Genomic DNA, 22,939 nt, shown 5'->3' with positions numbered 1-22,939 from the left:
CCTTTAATATTTTTATATAACTATCATAACAACTTAACAACATGTTTAAGTAACCTGCTCGTTATATATTTTCAAGCTTAGTAACCAAGCAAAAAAATTATTATCGACTATAATTGGAAAAAAACTAGTAAATTAAGATTAAATGGAAAACCGACTTAAATTCAAATTTATTGTCACTAAATATTATAAACAATATAAACTACAGTGGTTCTGAATACCAAACTTTTTAGCTACTTTAAATTTTACCTAAATAACACGTTTAAACAATTATTGGAGTCATTTAGGCTTAAAAAGGTCATATTTGTTATAAAGTATTATTACCATTAATAAAAATCAAATTTTTATTTTAATAGCAATAGTTACAAATGTGTGTGATAAAAATAAAGTGTTTTATAAGCTTAACACTGAAAAGGTATAAAAGGTTGAATGGGACGCAATCAAATGACACCCGGTCCACCAACCCTCCTTTTTGGTTTAGGGGTCCATTATGTTTTGTGTGTGGGTTGGTGACATCCGTCACCGGGTCAAAAACGCCTGCAATGCATCGTTGCTCGCTAAACGTTAATTGTCGGCGCAGAGCCGTGCCGTTAAGATTTAGCGCCCGGGGCAAAATAAAAAATATTAGCCCCCTAATATTATAAAAAAAATTTTTGGCGCCCCCTTTTAAAAGTTTAAATCATGCGCCCGGGGCACATGCCCCCTAGGCCTCCCACGGCACGGTTCTGTGTCGGCGTAATTGGATAGGTATGCGTACGGAACACGACGATAATACCATTCAATTTCGACTAGGATAGTCCAGTATTTACGCAGCATTAATTCCGTAAGCGACAGTGTGGACGTTTATCGTTTCGATACAATGTCGGCGAGCAATTTGGATTGAACTTCCTAGTTGTTAAAATTATCTAAACATTCTACCCGAAATTCTTCCCTAGATGGGTTGAGTATTTTGATACTTAAGCCGAATATAAAATCAAATATCAATAAAATATAAAACTAATGTGTCACATAGGTATTCTCAAAAACATCCTCTATAATTGAAATACGCGATTTTACACTAAGATTACTCAAAAAAAAAAAAAAAACGATTTTAGGTAAAAGCGTTTTATGTATGTTGTGCTTGGTCTGAGAGAGATAATAAAATATATTGCGTTGTCATCTTCCTTAATAACGAATAAAATATTTTTAAGTACCTATGGTAATTTTCAGTGGCGTATTTTTAACATTTTTCTGGGAGGGGGTCCACAGTTTACACATAATTAAATAATTTATATAAACCATGAGAACCATATACCTAATGCCTTTATCACACATTATATTTAGCCGTAACTTGGAAACCGTCGAATACACAATACCAATTTCTATACTTATTACTTTACTATACTGCAGGGATATGTACAGCCGTATATGTATAGGTTTTTTATCTGAGGGTGGTTCAGTACCCCTGGACCACTCCCGTAAATACGCCACTAGTCATTTTTGTAGCAAAAAATTACACATACGAAATTTAATTAAGCTTATCATCAGGTTAATAGCGTGTATTGAACACGATTTTAGGTATTATATTATTTTATGTACTAGAATTTATCAAATCGTTCAGGTCTAAAATATCTAATTATTCATACTTTATGAACATATTCGTATTAAAAAGCGCGATAATATCGAAAAATGTATTGTACAAAATAATTCCGCTGTAGCGCTAGTGATTAGTGGAAACAACTGATTTTTTCGGAATGTTTATGAATTGTTAGTATGAGTCAGGTTAGGTTAAATCTTCTTACATTAGTGTACCTACTTTATGCTATAGATTTGTTGTGTATTGAGCTAATAACTTTTAAATCATATTAGGTAGTAATTTTGAGAATATAGGTAAACATCTAAAAATGCATTATTATTTTTTTATTATTAATCTAGAAATTGGAATTATATGTATTTAAAAATTATTGAAAATTAATGATACATAAAAAAAAAACTACTTAAATAGGTATGCAGTTGTGGACCTATAACATATTTTTATTCAATGAACTCAATAAAAAAAATTATACTACTTTTATACTAGAAACCAGTTTCAAACATTTTATCATTTACAAACACAAGATTGGTTTTGCTAATTGCATATTTAGTACATTATGTTTAGATCAGAGAAAGTAAACAAATATTACACAAATATCCAATTTAAAAGATTAAGAGGATGTTATATTCTAATGTGTTGTCTTCGTACCTTAATATACCAGTAATTAAGTTCAGCAGTTCCAGTTTTGTGTTATTATTGGGGTTATTATCTTAACTATTAGAGTGAATTGATCTATTATCAAACAAAGCATTATTAAATTTTTTACATACTAATGATTCACATAAAAATTAAAACATTGTAAAAAGTGAACAAGAGAGCACAACTAATCTTCTTATTTTTTAGTTTTATAGTAGGTCAATTTTCTCTAATATGTATTAAAGCTAACAGTACAAAACTAAAACTGCTAAATGTAATTTATACTGCTATTTTATGTGTTACCAAGATAGTGAAAATTTGTTTATTTATCTTGTTAATTAATAATGCAATTATGAACTAATATACAATAATCTTCCGAGTATGCAACAGAAGATGCATTATTTTGTTAGCTCAATAAATTTAAATAGTTGTTTTCTTTTATATCTAACAACTTAAATAATTTAAAAAATATGATATTTTTACAGGCATATTTACCTCATTTCATTGGAGAACTTAAGAATCTCAAAAACTTACTTGCAGCTGACAATATGTTAGTAAACGTTCCTCGTTGCAGACCTTTAGCAATGTTAACAAGATTCGAATTGACACATAAATTTTTTGATCACCCAAATTATAAAAATCTTGATCACCTATTGTCATATAATAAACGTACTACTGAGCCATCAGATTTCAAATCATTAAGGCATATTGCGCTTTTTAAGTTGATGGAAAACTTTCCTCTATTAAAGAGACAAGATATACCTCGTCCGCTATGGGAATATTTTAATTATGTTGGTCGTTGTTCTAAGTGTAGGCAATGGACACTTCCAAATTATTGTAATATAATTTGTATTCGATTCATACCTCCAGCTAATTCTAATATTAGTTTTAGGCTAGATTTAGGAAAAAATAATGGTATACCATGGCAATCAATGCATTGTATTAATGAAGTTGATTGTGAGGCACGTTTACGGCTTGTATTATAAACCATGTTTATTAATATGAAACTATTAATTAAGCACAAAATATCTATTGATCAAAAAGTATATTCATATTAATTTTGTAAGTAATTTTAAAACACATTAAGTTTGAATCTAAGTATTTGTTTATGATTAAAAAAATAATATTAAGTAATATTTATTTATTAATAATATTTTTAGTTACTATTTTTTAAAACCTTTAGATAATCACTTAATTATGTATCATATACTATTTTTTTAATTTAATATATTATTATGTATTAATTAAGAAAATTTTTATTAATAATAATTATCAAGAACACAATATACTTTACTTATATTATTGTTAATATACTTGGCCCTATTGTTATAGTAGTGACCTTACTATAGATAAGATTTCTTTTAAGTTTAAAAATATAAAATAATAATGATTAGTTGTAATTACCATTAATATTATCTTGTGCATTTAAAATAAACCAAACCAACTTATTTTTTGGTATAGGTACTATAGACAAAAGTCAAAAACTGTTATAAACTATTAAGTAGGAACCTATTATTGTGTACACTACTAGATTTTACAAATCTTTTTAGTCACTTACTATTACCAAATTAATAAATAGTATTTGGTCTTATGACACTTATTGTCTTGCTAACAGCCTGGCAGTTTTAAACACTTTATTATCCCACCAAGCGAGAATTGTATCATACCGAGATGTTATTGATAAATCAATCCATTAGTTTACTTATTATACTCTCAATTAAGACATGGGTGTTTAAGAAGCAAGGGCTAACAATTGCTAAGTAAACAAATGCACAAAAAGTATTCTTGAATTTAATGACTGTTTAATGACATTGGAAATAATTCAACATTATTAATTATATTGTTCATTGTTCATTGTGTTATCTATAATATATCCTTAAAGTTACTTAAATTTGATAATTGTTATTTTATTTATCACAATAATTAATATGTATTTTCTTTTTATAACTATTTATAATATACTGAATTATTAACTGTTTTACTGGCAACTTAAGTGGGGAGCAGTCTGTTTTACGTTTTTATTTATAAAATTGTTTTTAAAAACTGAAAATTTCAGACAGTCTGAAAATAAAATATTATATATCATACAATAAAATATAATATCCTTATAAAAAAATTTTTGTGAACATAAACTTCTATACTGGGTAATTTATTTATTTTATAAAAACTATTTTACATTTTATTTATGTTTTTGAAAATATTTTTACTCTTTTGAACGACAAAATACTTATTTGTAAATTTGTATGATTGTATTTTTAATATTTTTACACAGGTATGAATAAGAGAAAATTAACCTATTGATATTATAATATTAATAAATATATTATTGTGGTTGATGCTGAAACCTCCTATTTTGTATAAAACAATTTATCAGCACAGAAGATTACACAAAAATATTTAAAAATATATATATATTTATTATTTAAAGAAACAAATTTTAAAGCTATATTTATTTTGAATTAAATTACAGGTAACATTCAATATTTGAGATTTTATTAGTTTATGTTTTTTGTCAAGTGTAAATATGAGTTATTTTTAATGTCAGGATGGTTTTTGAATAATAATTGGTGACTGGTATCATAATTTAGAATTTTTTTCACATAGAAAGTTATTTCATAAATAATTTATTGAGGATGACACATAAGAGATTTTATTTATTATTTTTTAATTAAATGAAAGAGATAGGTATATGATATTAGCAGAAAATAATAGCTTATTTTTTCAGAGTACAAGAAAATCATAAAATTTGTCACAAAAGAGATTTGTTTTATATGAACAATGATGTGGAAGTATTATACTGCAAAATATTGAGACTAACTATTCTTAATCAAAGTCTTTCTTATTCAATTTGATACATTTCCTTTTTGTAAGTGTACTAAACATAATATACAGGTAACCTAAATAAAATGGTTTTTGTTATACAAAATAAAAATTTTAATTTCTGCTCAGATGTATAGTTTAAATAATAATATGTAGTTTATTATAATTTATATTCTATAATACACAATATAAATAATACGAGCATCAATAAATAATTAAATAAATTTAAAAAAAAATGTAGTGACATGTCAATGACCAATTTTATCATTCAGTAGATGTACTTTTATGTATTAAATAATTGTTTTTGTATTGTTATTTCTATTCTCATAATATATGAATGTAAAATGCACGCATTTGTAATCTGCATATTATTGCAGTACTAAAATTTTTTTATTTGGTAGCTACTAAGCATAATATTAATCTTTTTCAACTCTGGTAACTTTTAACTGATTTTTATAAGTAGATATTTGGTATATGGTTAAAGAGAAATTATGGAAGTGTACATTTATATTTATATTGCAACTTTTGTAACCTGATAATTAAAATAAAATAATAATATACGTCCCAATATCTATCCAAAAGAATTATTAAAATAAATAAGTTGTTAAATTTAACTACTAGCAATTGCTAGTACTATATCACTTCTGTGAATTAGTAATCAACATAACTCAAATTTTTTTTTGAAAACAATTAAAATTAAAATTAAATAAATATCTAATATAATAAGTATTAACATACAATTTATACATAATATTCATTAATATAGGATATTTTGATTCCAACACTTATATTAATCAGCTATTCAGCTGTTAATAATACAAAAATATACTCTTCGCTACAATGCGTATTATAAAAATGACAACAATTTAGAGTATGGTCTTAGTGCTAGTCAATATCATGGGTGAAATAGACTTTCCCCCTTCACATAACAGTCATAACACCATGCATTAGCTATACATAGCTGATATTTTTTCTTCATGAAGCTCATTTGTAACAAATTTATGAATCTTATAAAATAAACAATAAGATAAAAAAATTTTAACATTTAATTTTTGATAGATAGCTGTCAATAACACTTTTAGTTATTATTTTTACTATGAGCGATATCAATAGCATGAATGCATAATCCACATAAAAAATTATTTTATTATTTATTTTAAATTGAAGCAATTGTAACAATAAATTACTCTCTTCTTTTCTGAATATAGTACATTAAAGAAAAATATCTATACAATTGTTTCCAATTTGAAAAATATATTAAATTGTATAGATTCATTGATCTCTATTGAAGGTTTAGTTTTTAAATAATTTTCTTTTGTTTCAGATTGATGAACTTTCATCACTAATGTTTAAGTTATTACTAATACATAAACTTATGCTAATAAATTTAACAGTGGATTGATACAAAAGCTCTACAACATTTAAACAGATCAACAATTAGTTTTAATTTTATATAAATTGAAAATTTTTTTGAAATATTTTAAAACATGAGATTTTCTAACTATAGGCCACAGTTATGTCTACAAATTATGTTTAAAACTCACAAAGTTAGAATAATAAAATATTATATTCAATAATATTAAAATAATATAAAATGTAACCTATATAAAGAAACAAACAAATATTAGAAACCAGCAATAAGTATATAAAAATAAAATCTATTTTAATAAAAAAAAAGTATAAACACGTCATATTTTGAAATCATTTACAATGGCAATAGACAAAACTGAGAAATGAACCGATAACTTTAGTTTCAAATAAATTTAACACAGCCCACAAATATGTTAATTATTAAGTAGTTGACCAAACTGTTTTTACTATTCACTCAACTTATTGAATGACAGCCTTATACCATCCTTTGCTTTAAGCAACATTGAATGTTTGCTATATTCATAAGGCACAGTCATTTGGCTACTCAGATTAATTGAAAAGTCTTTTAAGAGATGCACCATTCCTCTCTTTGTACTCATTAAGGCAAATCGTAGACCTAATAAAAGAACATCATGTTACTATAGTTTTAATAGGTATGTTGATAAAGACATTTTAATTCATATACCAATGCAATTTCTTGGTCCAGTTCCGAAGGGTAAAAATACATAATGTGAACGTTTAGCTTTTTCATCTGGAGAAAATCGATTTGGTTCGAATTTATAAGGATCTGGATAATATTCCGGATCATAGTGTAATCCAATGACAGGTATTTGAACAGTCATACCTTTTTTTAATAATAAGTTGGAATCAGGCAGCGTATAGTCTTGAGTACTGACACGTTCTAATTGTGCTACGGGTGGATGCATTCTTAAAGTTTCTACATAAATATAAAAGGGTAATTATTATTTTTTTCACAAAATATGACTGAATTTTTTTCTGATTAAAATTTTATCAATGCTGCTTGCATGATACATACCCATCAATACCATGTCTAATAAAGGCATTTCTTGCATGGCTTCATAAGAGCATTTTCCATTGTATCGTTTTAAAACTGAACATATTTCTTCTCTTAACTTAACTTGTATGGTTTGATTTATAGCCAATTCATAACATGTAAAAGTTAACAATGTACTTGATGTCTCAAATCCAGCAATTAAGAACAATACAGATTGAGCAACCACTTGAGCTTCAGTCAATGCATCTGAAATCAACCAAAATTATCATCTTTTTAATAGTTAATTTATACATATTATAATAATTATAAGGAGACATTTTTAAGATATATTTTTTTTAAATCAAGCAGCAGTCATTAATACAAAATTTAAAAATCGATTTACCATCCTTTGATTTGTTTTTGTCATTTTTATCTAAATCAGTTTCACTATCCAGTAATAACTGCAAGAAATCATTCCGCCTAAAAAATAAGTAATAGAAAATAATAAAACAATAATTCTATTTTAGTTGATATTTCTATTATTACACCATTATTGTTTATTATTTTTAAATGATTCTAGATAAAAATTTAACGAATAATACAAGAGGATACTACTCCATGTTATCATGTTGTCTCTATCTTACATTTACAAGCATAACAAAGTTGTATTCAGTAGAAACAATGATTAAATATGCTGTATAATATTAATAAATGATAGAGCCAATTTTGTGGTTAACTTTTTTAGAAAAGCAAATTTACATATTATTATTCAACTCAAAGGTAAGAATATAATATAGATTACATCATACACTTTTATAAATATTATCATTTTGAAGTAAATTATAACTATGTAAAATATTTATTATTATTATTTATTCTTATTCTTATGAGATATTCTAGATTATATTTTTACTTTAAAATTCTATTATAGGTAAATTGATTTGTATATTAAAACTTGTAATATAAAATGGATTCTGCTGAATGTAAATTTACTTTGTTGTAACTTGTAAGACAAAACCAAAACATGTATATGGGTAAGTGTAACATCCTCTTAATACATTTTAAATAGTTGAATTAATAATATCAGTTAATATTAGGTACATTAATTAATAAGAAAAATACTTATACAGTGTCCTGTGAAGATTTACCCATTAAGATATCTCCCGATATAACGGGTATCAAAACTGTATTTTTAAAAAATCAAAAATTTTTTAGTTTATTTTTCTAAAAATGTTGATGTTTTAACATTTTATTTTCATTACCATTGTGATTTTTAATACATTTTTTTTAGTTTTGAGAATAGTATTGCAGATCACACTGAAAGCATTCACCAGCTGAACAAAAAGCCCACAGGTCACATGTTTGATATCAGTGTGTCAGTGAAATGGTATAAAGTAATTCACAATTTTTCTCAAACTAATAAAATTATTAAAAACCACAAAATAAACAATAATAAAAAGTTGAAACGTCAAAATTATCAGAAAAATAAACTATAAAATATTTAACTTTGATTTTTTAGCAAAACATTATAATAAATTAAAATATTTGCAGTCCTTGCTTCTGTGAGTCTTAAAAAACAGAATTATAATATCTCAATTATTTCAAGAGATATCAGTATGGGTACTCACGGGTCACATATATAATTAAAAATGCATTATTTTTAATTGTAATAAAATTATAATATTGTATACAAATAAAAATGATTTATCATTAGTTATAAATGCTATAATTATATTTTAGATTTAAAAAATATAAATGACAATGTACATACTTTTGTCCAGTGGATTGTCTGAATTTTTTTGCTTCTTTGATCACATTAGCTAAGAAATGTATCACTTCCATGTTAAAAAAAGATAATGGTACAAATCGAGCAATACCAGGCATAAAGAGTAGTACTATGTATAGGGATAGACGTTTCATAATACTTAAGCTAGCAAATTTAGATACACGACTGGCAAAACCACCATTTTCATCTTTCAATGAATTAGATTCTACTCCAAATGCACAAGTTGCAATAACATCCAAGGTGAATTTGCCAAAAAAATCTTTCATTTCCAATTCATAACCTTGTTCTGCAAACAAAATTTATATTAAATTAATTGTATTGTTAAAATATATGTTAAATTATAGGTTAAGCTATATGATTTTTTTTTTTTTTTAATTAGTATCTATATAAATAAATACAATAATTGAATAATCTATTATGATTACATATGTTAATAACAATTAAATAGGTCATATAAACACACGACAACTTGAAATATAATTCTTAAGTCATTATTAAAAGACTGAAAAAATATATAGGTGATGAAAATATATACTTAATATATGTGATAAAATAAATATTCAGATATTATAAATTACCAAGCCACTTTTATTTTCACATTAAACCACCATATACTTTGAATACACATTTCCATACAAAACTATATGTATAACTTGTCCAGTTGATCTTGGCCATTTGCAACTGTTACGATTACTATCTTATAATGTAAAGTAACACCAACTGTGTTGGTAGTTTGTGACGTCAGTAGATGGCCCAAGATGAAATGGACGGGTTATATTAAATTAAAACTGTGTTTAAAATTACCATTTTTGATATTTTCATTTAAAAAATCACTCATATTGTTACAACAAATATCCACAAGATGCTCCATAGTTCTAAGTTTTCCTGAAGTAAATGCTGGTGTTAATTGACCTCTCATTCGTTTCCATTTGGAACCTTTAAGATTAATCAACATTTCAGAAATATATTCAGATGTTCGAAATTTCATTGTTTGGCGGTCCGTAAAATGATTAAAATCTTTAATCATAATACATTTGATAATGTCTGGGTCAAGGATAACCAATGATGCTCGGCGACCAAGATAATATCCTAAAAAATAACAAATTATTTTATACAGAAATTTATTAAACATGTAATATTTGTATAACAAATTATTTTTTATAGGATTTTGAAATTTCAAATATTTAATGTATACAGTAAGGTTTCAATAATTCTGAACACAAGCTAATCTTAACGAAATTAAAAACTGTTGTATCGCTATATTAATATAAACACGCTTAGATGTTTACGGGACAAAGCATTTTATCAGCATATAAGAACTAGTGTTCAAAAAAAAAAAAAAAATAATAATAAATCAATATTTTAAATGAATAGGTACATAATATATAACGTAAATATTAATTAGCTAAATATATATAATTATAATTTTGAAATAAATTAAAACAGAATGTATAGATAAAAATAAATATAAATTACAAGAAAATGTATTGTTTTTTTTTAAGTCATAAGTAATCTGATTGACCTCTTTCCCCAATCTTGTTCAGATTAACGAGACCCTACTGTAATTGTAATGTTAACATAAAGTAGTGAGTTCAGTTTAATGTGATCATATTGGTATAGGTCATTTAGATTCTATTAACCCAGAAATTCTAAAAAACCATTCTTTTTTTTAATATAATGTTTTATTAATATGTACTGTACTTAAAATAATTAAAAAAAAAACAAATTTTAAAATAAATAAGTGTAACAATCAATATTGTATTGTACATGTGTGTTTTGAATTTCAGAGTTAATGCAATTTTCATACACTTCAAAACAAATGAACAAATTTCTTTTTTCTTTCTTGATAAATCTTTTTGTTTGATTAAGATGTTAAAAACATTTTTGATCATATTCAAAGACACACTGTACAACAATAATTGGGTAAGCTCAAAAATATGATTTTATTTTATAACTGTCATATCAGTTTGCAAAGTATTAAATCAATAAATTGTCCATAAAAGTAACTAAATTATAATTTAATCTAAATACATGTACAAAATTATTCTAATAAAAGGTTAATTGAAATATACGATCCGATTAGATTCATTCTTTTATGATTCTATTAAATAGTTTATTTTATTTACCAGTGATCCTATTAAGCAGAACTCACTGTAGGTAGGTACATAATAATTAAAGTGTTTATAATAAGAAATTAAACAAAGAGAAGTAATTCACAGTTAAACGCAGTACTAACCAGCATATCTATGTCCTTTGAACTTGAAGTACAAGTCTCTGTGAAATTCATGGAATGATTTTTTGAAAAGAACACGGTCCTTAGCATTACCAAAAAAAAAAGTTGGTTCCAAATGATACACTCCCAATTTTTTCCAGTAGCTGTATATATTTTTATAATATAAATACACGACAGTAAATAGAACAACTATTGCAGAAGCCGTGTACATGAATATTGTTTCCTTTGAAATCATTTTGAGTGAAATTCTAAAACATATGTTAAAGTAAAATTGAAAATTAATACATTTTATTATAATAAAAAGATAAAATATCAATACAATGAGTTGATCATAACAGAAAGAACAAAGTTCTTCAGTCCCATACTCCCATGTATTATATAATATAATAATACACAAACAATAAGTATAGGTATAGTTCACAGACTAACACAGCCACATAGGTATATAAATACATATATATATATATATATATTTATGTAGTATAGATAGTACAATCACTGTTTCACTAAAGACTGAATGTTTTTATTAGTCTAATACCATCAATAAATAAATAATTGCACGTCTAGGTACCTGTTATAAGCTTACAATTAAATGTGATATTATAGTCATAGTATAATAATAGATTATTAATATGAATTATGAGCATTGATAGTATTGGCATTCAATATCATGTATATTAGAAAGGAAAAAAAACAAAAAAACAAGGAAGTAAACTGCCACTACTAGTCGACTAGGCCAAAGGCACGAACGAATAGGTGGGATTTTTCAATCGATAGACAGGCAAGTACAATGAAAACAATAACGTCGTGATCGCGTTGTAATAATAAAATCTGGACGGCGAGCAACCTACCTACCAATCGGCGGTCCACGGTACGATTTTGTCCACGACTCTCCCGGGGATACGAATTTCAACGAAACGACGACTGACTTCAGACGAACTGCGTGTTGTGTCGAAAACGTTCTTGGACATTTTAGTAGTCCGACGACATTATCTTAATCGCGTAGTGCAGTAGAGCGCCCGCTGACGAATCGTTTAATCCACAGACCGACGTCGATACGTAATAATAGCGGTGCGGCAGACGCATCTCGTCAGTACGTGCGTACCGACTGCCGACAATGACTGGTTGTAAAAAAGTAATAGTGGCAACAACAAAACAATTATTATTATTACTATTATGACGATTATTCAAAGTACGTACAATAATAATAATAATGATTATTATTAAATATTAATATAAATAATATTACAGACACTGATAGTACGAGACCGTGTGTGGTCACGAGTCGCAATCGCTTGATAAAAAAAAAAAAAAAATGATAATGACGACGATAACAACAATAATAATAATAATAATAATAATTATGCTACAACGTAAAGACGCGCGCGCGAGAACGGCGGGAGGCCAAACGTTATAATAATAATATTATATTATGTTATCCGCATGTATCGGTTTCGTTTTTCCGATTCCAAGTCTTTAAGAATTTTAGATTAAAAAAATACCTATTACAAATTATTATTGCTTACCTGTATTTATGATGATTGTTTTTATAGAACGTATTATTTTGTAATTTATCGACTTTATTGACAATCTTAACATTGCACAGGACTACTATATATTATATTATACATTTATATAATATGTATTTAAAAATTAGGTATCATATATTATTGCTAGAGTATGTATTTATAAAATGCTCTAAAAAAACTATGAAATATTGAAATGTACTCTTAAAAATATGCTTAGATACCTACCTATATTATGCTACAATAATGTCAAAATAAACTCAAAAGAATATTGTGATTTGTGTTACGCATTTGTTATACAAATAATAATAATAATTAAAATATTAATTTACAAGAAAAAAAAATAGACATATACGACATAAAAAGTGCTATCTGCAAACATAAAACAAAATCAAACATTTTCGTGGACAAAAAAAAACTAATAACGATTAATGAAAAAAAAATTTAAATGTATGTATTCAGAAATTTTAACAATATAATGAAAAAATTTCAAAGTATTTTTAAATATGTAATCATCTTCAAAATCTACAAAATAAAAATACTATACTCTTATATCTAACCGAAACTGATTGTTATATTTTGGACTTGCTAGTGAGCGTATATCGAAACCGCGAAAATTATCTTTTTACCTGTACAAGAAACTTATCGATTGCGTCGGCTATCGACTTCGGAGAACTTTTTTATGGCTTGTTGATATAGCCAGCTCATAATATATTACTTACTATAAACTTTAACTGAAATTTGAAGTTAATTCAAAACAAAATAAATTAATAATAACACTTTTGAACACGTAACTGTATAACATTGGTATATAGCCATATAGGTATATTAGTGGACTGAACAAAAATAAAATCAACACAAAAAATTTAAAAATTTTTTGATGTTATTTAATTAAAAAAATAGAAAGGTTTAAGCACTTATATTAAATTTATAAAAAAACCACTGTTTTAATAAATTATAATCTGATTTAATAAGGTATATAAATCTTATAAATAATAATCACTATCAGTATTTGAGTTGTATTTGAATTATATTATAGTATTTTGTTTATAGTTTATACTTTATACGTCATTATATTGTTTTTATTATTTAATATTCTATTGTTTTTTTCTGTTTTACCTTTAGGCACAAATTTGTCATAATTTTAAAAGGAGTTTTATTGTAGGTATATCAAAGTAATTTTTTGCGTTTTCAAAACTATCTCACCGTGAAAAACCTTCGAGTGATTTATTTTTCTAAATCATATACATATATGAATATATAATAATTTTATGTTTATGTGTATATTATAATAGCATCATTTGTAAATTGTAATCTATAATTAATTTAAAGATATAAGAAAAATAGGTAGATGAAAGCTTTATTAATCATCGATTCTTTTAGTGAGATATTGTACTTATTATTATTTACGCTCCAATAATATTTTAATTAAAAATTATATATTATATTGTTAAATTATTTATTATTATTATTAACTATAACTTAGTGTTATAACTCGAGGGGAGCTAATTTTTTCGTCTATGCTTTTTGAGTGTGCATATAATCTCCTCAAACTTTTCCCCAATTTCCGTCTATGTTCCATTGTCCTATACTATGTTTCTATGTTTAAGGCCGTAGCCAGACTACCTTACTAGGGCGAGGTGGGGGGAAATTATAAAATTGAAAAAAAAACAAGAACTTTTTTGTTATTAAGAATCTAGTATTTTGATAAATTAAGTAATAATATTTTACATTTTTTTTACATTGTACGTAGATCAGTAGTTTTCTTATTTAATGGTGAGTTCAGTTTCAATAGGTACTCTGGAGACAAATAGAAAAATCACCTAATTAAAAGACCAAATTAATACATATTGTCCAATAAAAATACGTGGCATACATTATTTTCAATATTATGGAAAACAAATTGACGTCGACCGTCTTGTACAACTCCCAAATAATATTATACATTTATATGAGAGTAATGTATTAATATTTAAATTATTATTTATTATATTAGATTTATAAGGCTAACCTAACCTTTTTAGGTATAATCGGTATAGATTATTGTTTATACTAGAAAAAACACACGAAAATAATGTATAATGTAGGTATTAGGTAATATTAATGTAACGACACGATTTTCTGGAAAATAATTTGAATCGTCGTGTTTGAAAAAATTCGGAAATTGACAAATCGTTGAATGGAATGTAAATAAAGAATTATAAGTTAATTATCTACACGGTGTGATTACTCTTTATAAAGCTCTTGTAATTAATTTATTCAATCAAAAATATTGTGACGAGATAAACCGAATACCGGAAACCTTTGAAGTTTAAAATAGGAAATTATTAAATTGGTACCTTAATAATTTCGTATTTCAAACTTCAAAGGTTAGGTAGCTATTTATTTATCAACAAATTACGATTTTACGAGTTAATAGCTTCATTATACAATATACGCTTTTCAAACTGTACGGAATAGTATATTATGCTACAATTGCTATGTATAACTCATAGGAAATTCGGAAACGACCGGTGTACAAATGACACTAAAACTTATAATTAAAAAATGTATTAACAATAGTAGTATAATTAAACATAAAAATATTCTAATGATCATTAGCATTTTGTTCTAATATATGTTATCTAATACTAGGGTAAGTGAAACAAACGATTTGTACATAATATTATACTGACCTTATTATGTTTACAACGTGACGGCGCCACGGAAGTATTTCTAGGGGCCAATTCTCGAATTCACGATAATATATTTTATCGCACGCGATATAATTTTTTAACTTATCGAATGCAACCAAGTTTGTACGAATGTGACAAATAATTCGTATTTTCGAATGAAATACGATGTGTTGTATAGTTTTATAATTTGTTTACAGCGATAAAATTTATCACTTGAATCGCATATTGTGGACTGTGGTAGATTTCTGGTCAATCGTCGGAATAATATAGTCATAAAAGTAATTTTTAATCAGGTTTTTTTTTTTTAATCTGTTTCTATTAGAATTCACATTATTCATTATTGCAGTACCTCTCCGTCATCAGATTAAGCGATGATAGACAAGTTATACTCAAGGTTACTTAATAGTTTATGTTAATAATATATATGATATTATATTATTCTGTAACATATTATACTGAAATAATGTAATACTTATACATAGCTAGCCAGGTAGTTAGGTACATAAGTATTTATAATGAGTTTGGTCTACCTACGAGTTTTTTTTTTTTATGAATATTTGAATTGTTTGTTGCGATACAAATATTGCAGTAGTATTAGTAGTAAATATGTAGTAAACTTGGAGAAGTTTTTCGAATGTTGAAATATTCACTCTAAAAACTATGAATATTATATAACGCATATGTACCTGCCGTTGTATCTACCTGCGCGGCCCGTAAATAATGTGGTCTATTAATCACTACGGAAGAAAATTAATATCCGCTTGTAGTCTTGTGAATTAAGTTTCTAAACAGGAAATATTTAAAACAATTTAATGTAAACTATAGTTTGTATCTTTTTTTTTTTTTTTTTTTTGTATACAGGCATTTTATTCTTTATGCTTGGCTTTTTCACTAGCAATTATAGAAACTCAAAAAATTACTATCATCAAACTCATAAGTTTGGGTCAAAAATAGATTTTGTTTTTCTTGGTTTGCGTGCTATCTCGTTTAATTGTAATCATCAAAGTACATTCAAAATTCAAATATTTATTCAAAAACACGTTTAAATAAAACAAAACCAGTGACTATATTGCTATAATAATATAGTATAATATTTTGTAGGTATCAAGATATCATCAAATGTCCGAGTAAACTTTAACACCCGTGTTTTATTCAGGTGTTTACACTAAAAACTGTAAGTTTTGATTCATGATAGGCGAGAACATTTTTTTTTTTTTTAAATAAACGTGTGATTTACCCACATTATACATCTTATAATATTATAGGCCATACAAATAACAATTGGGTCAGTCACAAAAGCGACTAAATAAATATTGTACCTTTATATATTTTAATACTGATGTATTATTATTCGTATACAACTAATTATTAAGACCGGGTTTTTTTTTGGAACTCGGTATTATGATTTAACTATAATATACTGATACCGAAATTTCAATTAAATTTTAAAACAGTCGCTACTAACCCCGTTTGACATGTAATAGGTTGGCTCTATATTAAAACTAATTGGTGAATAGATAATAGTTATAATAATAGTTAATATTATGTAGGTATATAATGGCGTACGTGTATATAAATAGCTGCATGCAATATTATATGGTATGTTACATTAATTGCGGACGTTACCTACCTACTCAAGTAGCTAGTATAAATTATGTGTAGGTGCATCGTTGGGCTTTATACAAAATCGTATAATAATACTTCAGCTACGGCAAATAACATAAATTATTATTTATTATGACTCGTCAACATATTTTATATATGGTCGGTAAAGTACCTATCTATTTACGCACTCGGTACTCACCATTATACAGGCATTCCTCGTCTAACGCGCTTGTATAATATTGTACTTATTATATCTATATATAAACAAACTACTTATATAACTGTGTGTTAACACCAATAACTAATAAGTAACGACAATCTATTTGTAGTATTATACTTAGGCGGATACTCGCAGTTATCTATTCACAGCATAGCTTAAATATAATTACTTATAGGCTGTCTAGGTAATACGAATTGCACATTATAATAATAATATTACCACCCATGACTTTATACAGTGTCTCGCACGTGATGAGTTCTATAAAATAATGGATAGAAGGTCTTTGACGTAAAACGATTTAAAATCTATAATTTAGCCAAGCTTGCAGGCGAAAGAAAACTCTAAGGAGAATAATATAATGAAATATATTATTATCATTTATCAGTATACGCCGCACGACCGCGTTTGTACCTACCTACTTCTAGGAATTACATAACGTGACATGATTGTTATAGGAAACTTATATTATATGATTTGAACACCGTGTAATAATATGTAGGTTACGATAATTATTATTAAAATAATATGTTGTGACGCTGACGTACCTAGATATAAGTATGAGTACTTATATAAACTATAAAAATTTGACTCAGAAAATCAGGAAATCTAGTCATTATTATTGATTTAACTTTATAAAAATAAATAATATTATGTTTTTATTGTTAAATGGCTTACGATGTATCTTAGTACTTAATAATATAGTACAAAATTATTTCCAGTGTAAAATAAATTATAGTTAATGTTATTAGAACAGTGGCGTGACTAAGGTCAAATAGTCGTTGGCCGGTAGTGTAAACAATTACTATTTAAAAAAAATAATACTGTTCCACTAGGGTGTCAGTCCAACACATTAACCTAGGCTAGGTGCAATAAAAGTAATTGTTCCAAGTGGCAAAATGTAAATAAAAAACCTACCTAACCGAAAAAAAATGTAATAATAATTATTCTCATTTATTTAAAACTCAATTGATTACAATTTTCTCATAATTATTTATAATAAAACTACTATAAAACAGTTTTTAAACTAAAATAGTTAAATACTTTTATAGATTCACAAAATATTTTTTAAAAATAAAATTTTAGTGGTTTTTGACATATTTTATTGTTGTTGTAAATCATAATAAAATAATGGCCATTAGTCACACATAGCATATGCACATATAATATATTTAAAAAAAACTGCATTAAATTTTAAATTAGAATAAACATTCTATAGCAGAATGTTATATACTTGGTAGTTTACCAATTGCGCTCCAAACATTTTACAATAGGTACCTAAGGAAAAATTATTAGTTATAATTGTATAATAAATGAATACACTCACCGAGTTTATTGTTAGTATTAAATATTAATATATAATATAAATAAATATTTTTTTCTCTACATTTAATTAGTTACTTTTTGATCGTTAACTATTCAAAATTAAAGTTGCATTATAATAATTCACATTTAAACTTTTTTACAACAATAATAATAATAGTTAATAACGCATTTTGTTTTTTTTTGCTTGTATAATAATATTATTTTATAATATATTATAACCATAAACCAGTCACTAACCAGTAATCAATTAATCAATAAATAAGTTTATATTGCGTTTTAGTGTGTAAATGTTTATGTTGATAGAATTAGATCGAACAACAATACATACTTCCACATTTGAAGGTAGGAAAATTTGAATACAAGCGCAATCGGTACACTGACCTTAAACAAAAATTTTTATTTCTTCCAATTTGATATTTGTGTTTCTGTTTATCGACAGTATTACAATTTCCTATAATAATTGATAACTGAGTTTGTCTTTGCAAATAAAAGTAGGTACAATTATAATTTAAATTATTGGCGATATTAATTTAAAAAAAAAAGTCAGTTGTATATAATATGATTACGACACCTAGGTATTTAGATTACCTATTATATATATATATAAAAACATTAAAATAATGAACATATTTTGTTGAAATAGAAATACTTAAGGAAAATATGCATTGTTGCTTGTAGTAAACTATCGTTAATTAATGGATAATTGACTAAGTAGTAACTAATATTTAATAATATAAAACAAATTGTAACTGCATGTAATTCTTTCCTCAAAATCATTAGAAAAACATGTGAATATTACAGTCCTTAATATTAATATCGTATGATGGACAAATTACTATATTATGGTCCATGGTCATCACATTTAGGGCGTGGTAAAATAAGATAATAACTTTTTTTCAAATAGGATTTCTTCTTATAGGTACCTACCTATGTTATCACTTAACACTAATCATGAAATTTAAATTATTTATTACTGAAAGTATTTTAATAAAGTATACAAAATTAATATATCTATTTAATTTGAACATTAAGTAGCTAGTAAAAATGAATGATATATAAGGAATATAATATACAATATACCTACATTATAGTTTTTTAATTTATAATTTAATATTTATCATGAACTTTCATAATTATTTTGTTTTTAAACTTTTTATTTTTATGACATTTATTAGCTATATAGTTTAGTTTAAAAGTTGCATAGTTTAATGGTTTATTAAGTATTATTGAATCTAAAATTATTACGGAATATGCAATAATATGAATTGAACTAAGTTCATATTATATTATTATTATACCTAGTTCATTTTTTTGACAAAAAAAAAAAAAATAATAATAATAATAAATAAAAAAAATAGGTAACCTTTTATCAATAATGGCAAAACCAATATATTTATCGTATTGTTTATTGTTTATAATTGTACCTAATATATTAATTTATTATTATATAGGAAGCTATACTAGACAGGTATATTTTATAATGTGTAATAATGTACATTGTGTATCCTTCATCGTAATTCATGAACGACTATACTTGTTGCAATATATTTGTATCACTCAGACATGTTGTAACAGTACTATTCTCTATAGGTTATACCCATTAAATATTATATTATTATAGTTATGTATAAAGTACAAAATCTCTACAAACACCGATTGCTCTGAGAATTTCGACGAAGCTGTTAATGGTTTATGTCACTCATTGTAGTTCTGATAATATTTTGATGGCTAATATTCACAGTAACAAGATATAATTCGCCGTAAACTATCATTTTAATGTCATACAATTTTTTTTCAAGTTTTAGCGATTTATAAAATATGATAAGATATAAGTTTGTATTTGGGTTTTATTCTTATGAACTATGATGGATATTAAAGTTTAAATTTTCATGCATGTAGGTTAATAGGTCACGGACATTATTAGAGAACTCCATCATATTATTTAGAATTGGTATATCATATTTAAATATTATACGATAAACCTTTTTATAAAAATGTACCTATTATTTTGACTTATTTTTTTTCGCGTCTTAGTATTTGTGTCCTATAATTATACAGAATTTATTACGATACATAATTTCAAAGGGTTATTGATTTAAAATTAATTTATTCAATGATTATAGCCAATTATACCTAAAATTACATTGAATTAGATTAAACATTGGAAAATTGACAAATATTATGTCGTTGTGGTTCTATTAAAAAATGACTATAGGTACACAACATTTTTCAAAATATTTAATTTAAAATGACATAATTTTTGTAACTTTATATTGATTATGAAAATGTAATGTGTTTATAAGAAGACCTGTATGTGCTTATTTTTTTATTGCGTTACATATCCTGTTAAGTTAAGTGTCTGTTTTAATAAGACACCTGCGCTATATTCATTTAAATTGAAACACAAGAGATAATTTTTGTTACATTTATATTGCCGATATATGTTATTTCGTAATAATTAAAAGAAAATATTATTAATACATTTTTATTAATTAGTAAATAAATATTAATAATACTGGAATTTTAGATTTGAATATTTATTTTGATCATTTATAATATGTATCTATATAAATTATAATGTGAAACAATCGCGATGACAATGTATTTGTATGTACGAGGCAAAAACTTCGTTGCAATACGATTACGCCCCTTTTACCTTTTTATCTGTAAAAAACGCAACACGATTGCACCTTCTAGATGGTTGGTCCTTTGAATAATTTTCCTTCTCGATTTTACAGTTTTCTTTTTTTAAAAACATACATTTTTGGATTTGTTTCATATTATGATATTAGTATATTCGATGCATTATTAAAAATATCTATTTATAAAAACTATATACGCTTACATACATGTATTTTAATACAATATATTATATTAAATGGTAAATACTTGAGTATTACATTACATAGCTTAGGTGTATAATATTATGATATCAGTTTTGAAAACTGAATATATATATTTTATACATATTGCCATGTTGGAAAAATACAAATGTTTATTTTTAAACAGTCTATTGAAAAATCATTAAAAGGCAACACTTTTATTACATCGTGCGTAATCGTATTGCGTTTTTTGCTGGTAAAAAGATAAAAGTGGCGTAATCGTGTTACGGCTAAAAACCTATCCCACTAGTTTTTCAACAATCAAATGTTTTAAAAAAAATGAACCTTTTCTGGGAAATATGAACCAAGATTATCATCTGTAGTTATAGATATGTATGGTAGGTTATAATACATAAATGTAACCATCGAAGTTGACAAATTTCGGTTTTCTATTAACTTTCAAAACTTATCATCATCACTATAGATCTATAGATTTGTACACTTCAGGGGAACTTTAACAACGAAATTAGAAACTGAAATATGATACTCAACAGGAGATTTCAATACTATTGTATAACTAATATAATATACAAACATCTTTTGACGTTAGATCAAATTTCTAACGACTTCATCGTTAAGTAAACGTAGCCAAATCCATATTTGAAAATGTATATGTGGCTATGCCCGATGGGCAACACAATTATTTCTAGTAGAAAAATGAATATATACAAGCATAATGGTAATATAAATGGACACTTCAATATATATATCTATTGAGTATAGATTCCAAATACTCTAGTTTATTTATATAATTGACAACCTAAACCTAATTATTAGGAAATGTTTTTTTTTAAAGTTTACATATTTTATTTCAAAAGCGTTCCTGCTATACAAGTCAAATGTTTCTTTTGGTATTATTTGATTTGCAATTCAATTCGATAGTTATTGATTGTTACTCGTTGGACTTCGTCTACATAATATATACTTAAACTGTTTTAAATAGTGTTTTTAGAATATTTTTGTTTTATTTATTAATACCTACGTAACAAGTTTTCACAACAATCTGAAGATACCTACAGCAGGCGTGTTATATATAATATTATATATATATATTATATTATATTATAAAGTTCTCCTGAAAAAAAATACCTTTTGTTATAAAGCTATTTACTGTCCAGTCTCATGTGAAAAGAGTATGTATTGTATACTGATCGTAAAGCTACGTCGGAATATTAAAAAAAAAGAAGAATAAAGTACATAGATATCTCGTTCACTTTGGGTTTGTCTTGATTGTAATGAGCGGAGAAAACAATCGTGGATATTATGCCAATGAGAATTCAGTTGTGGGAATTATCGTG

General features: G+C 25.5%; 1 protein-coding gene across 3 annotated transcripts; it reads right to left on the bottom strand.

Annotated features, from left to right (window-relative positions):
- Nucleotides 1-6,574: 6,574 nt before the first annotated feature.
- Nucleotides 6,575-15,766, bottom strand: LOC114128428 (cytochrome P450 6k1). 3 transcript variants are annotated; one of them, XM_050206427.1, is made up of 8 exons: nt 15,612-15,766; nt 11,414-11,658; nt 9,982-10,266; nt 9,163-9,463; nt 7,795-7,871; nt 7,434-7,658; nt 7,083-7,334; nt 6,575-7,013 (listed from the first exon to the last, which is right to left on the bottom strand). In XM_050206427.1, the coding sequence occupies exons 2-8, from the start codon at nt 11,643-11,645 to the stop codon at nt 6,844-6,846; spliced, it is 1,542 nt and encodes a 513-aa protein (XP_050062384.1). In that variant the 5' UTR covers nt 11,646-11,658; nt 15,612-15,766; the 3' UTR covers nt 6,575-6,843. The 3 variants fall into 3 exon arrangements, with proteins under 3 accessions (XP_050062384.1, XP_027848757.1, XP_027848748.1); XM_027992956.2 differs by lacking the exon at nt 15,612-15,766 and adding an exon at nt 12,266-12,670; XM_027992947.2 differs by lacking the exon at nt 15,612-15,766 and adding an exon at nt 12,262-12,669.
- Between the last annotated feature and the right edge of the window lie 7,173 nt (nt 15,767-22,939).

Source organism: Aphis gossypii, chromosome X (assembly GCF_020184175.1).
Source record: "Aphis gossypii isolate Hap1 chromosome X, ASM2018417v2, whole genome shotgun sequence".
In the NCBI taxonomy this organism is placed as follows: Eukaryota; Metazoa; Arthropoda; class Insecta; order Hemiptera; family Aphididae; genus Aphis; species Aphis gossypii.
The sequence above is the reverse complement of the archived record's forward strand: the minus strand, read 5'-3'. Positions and strand labels throughout refer to the sequence as shown.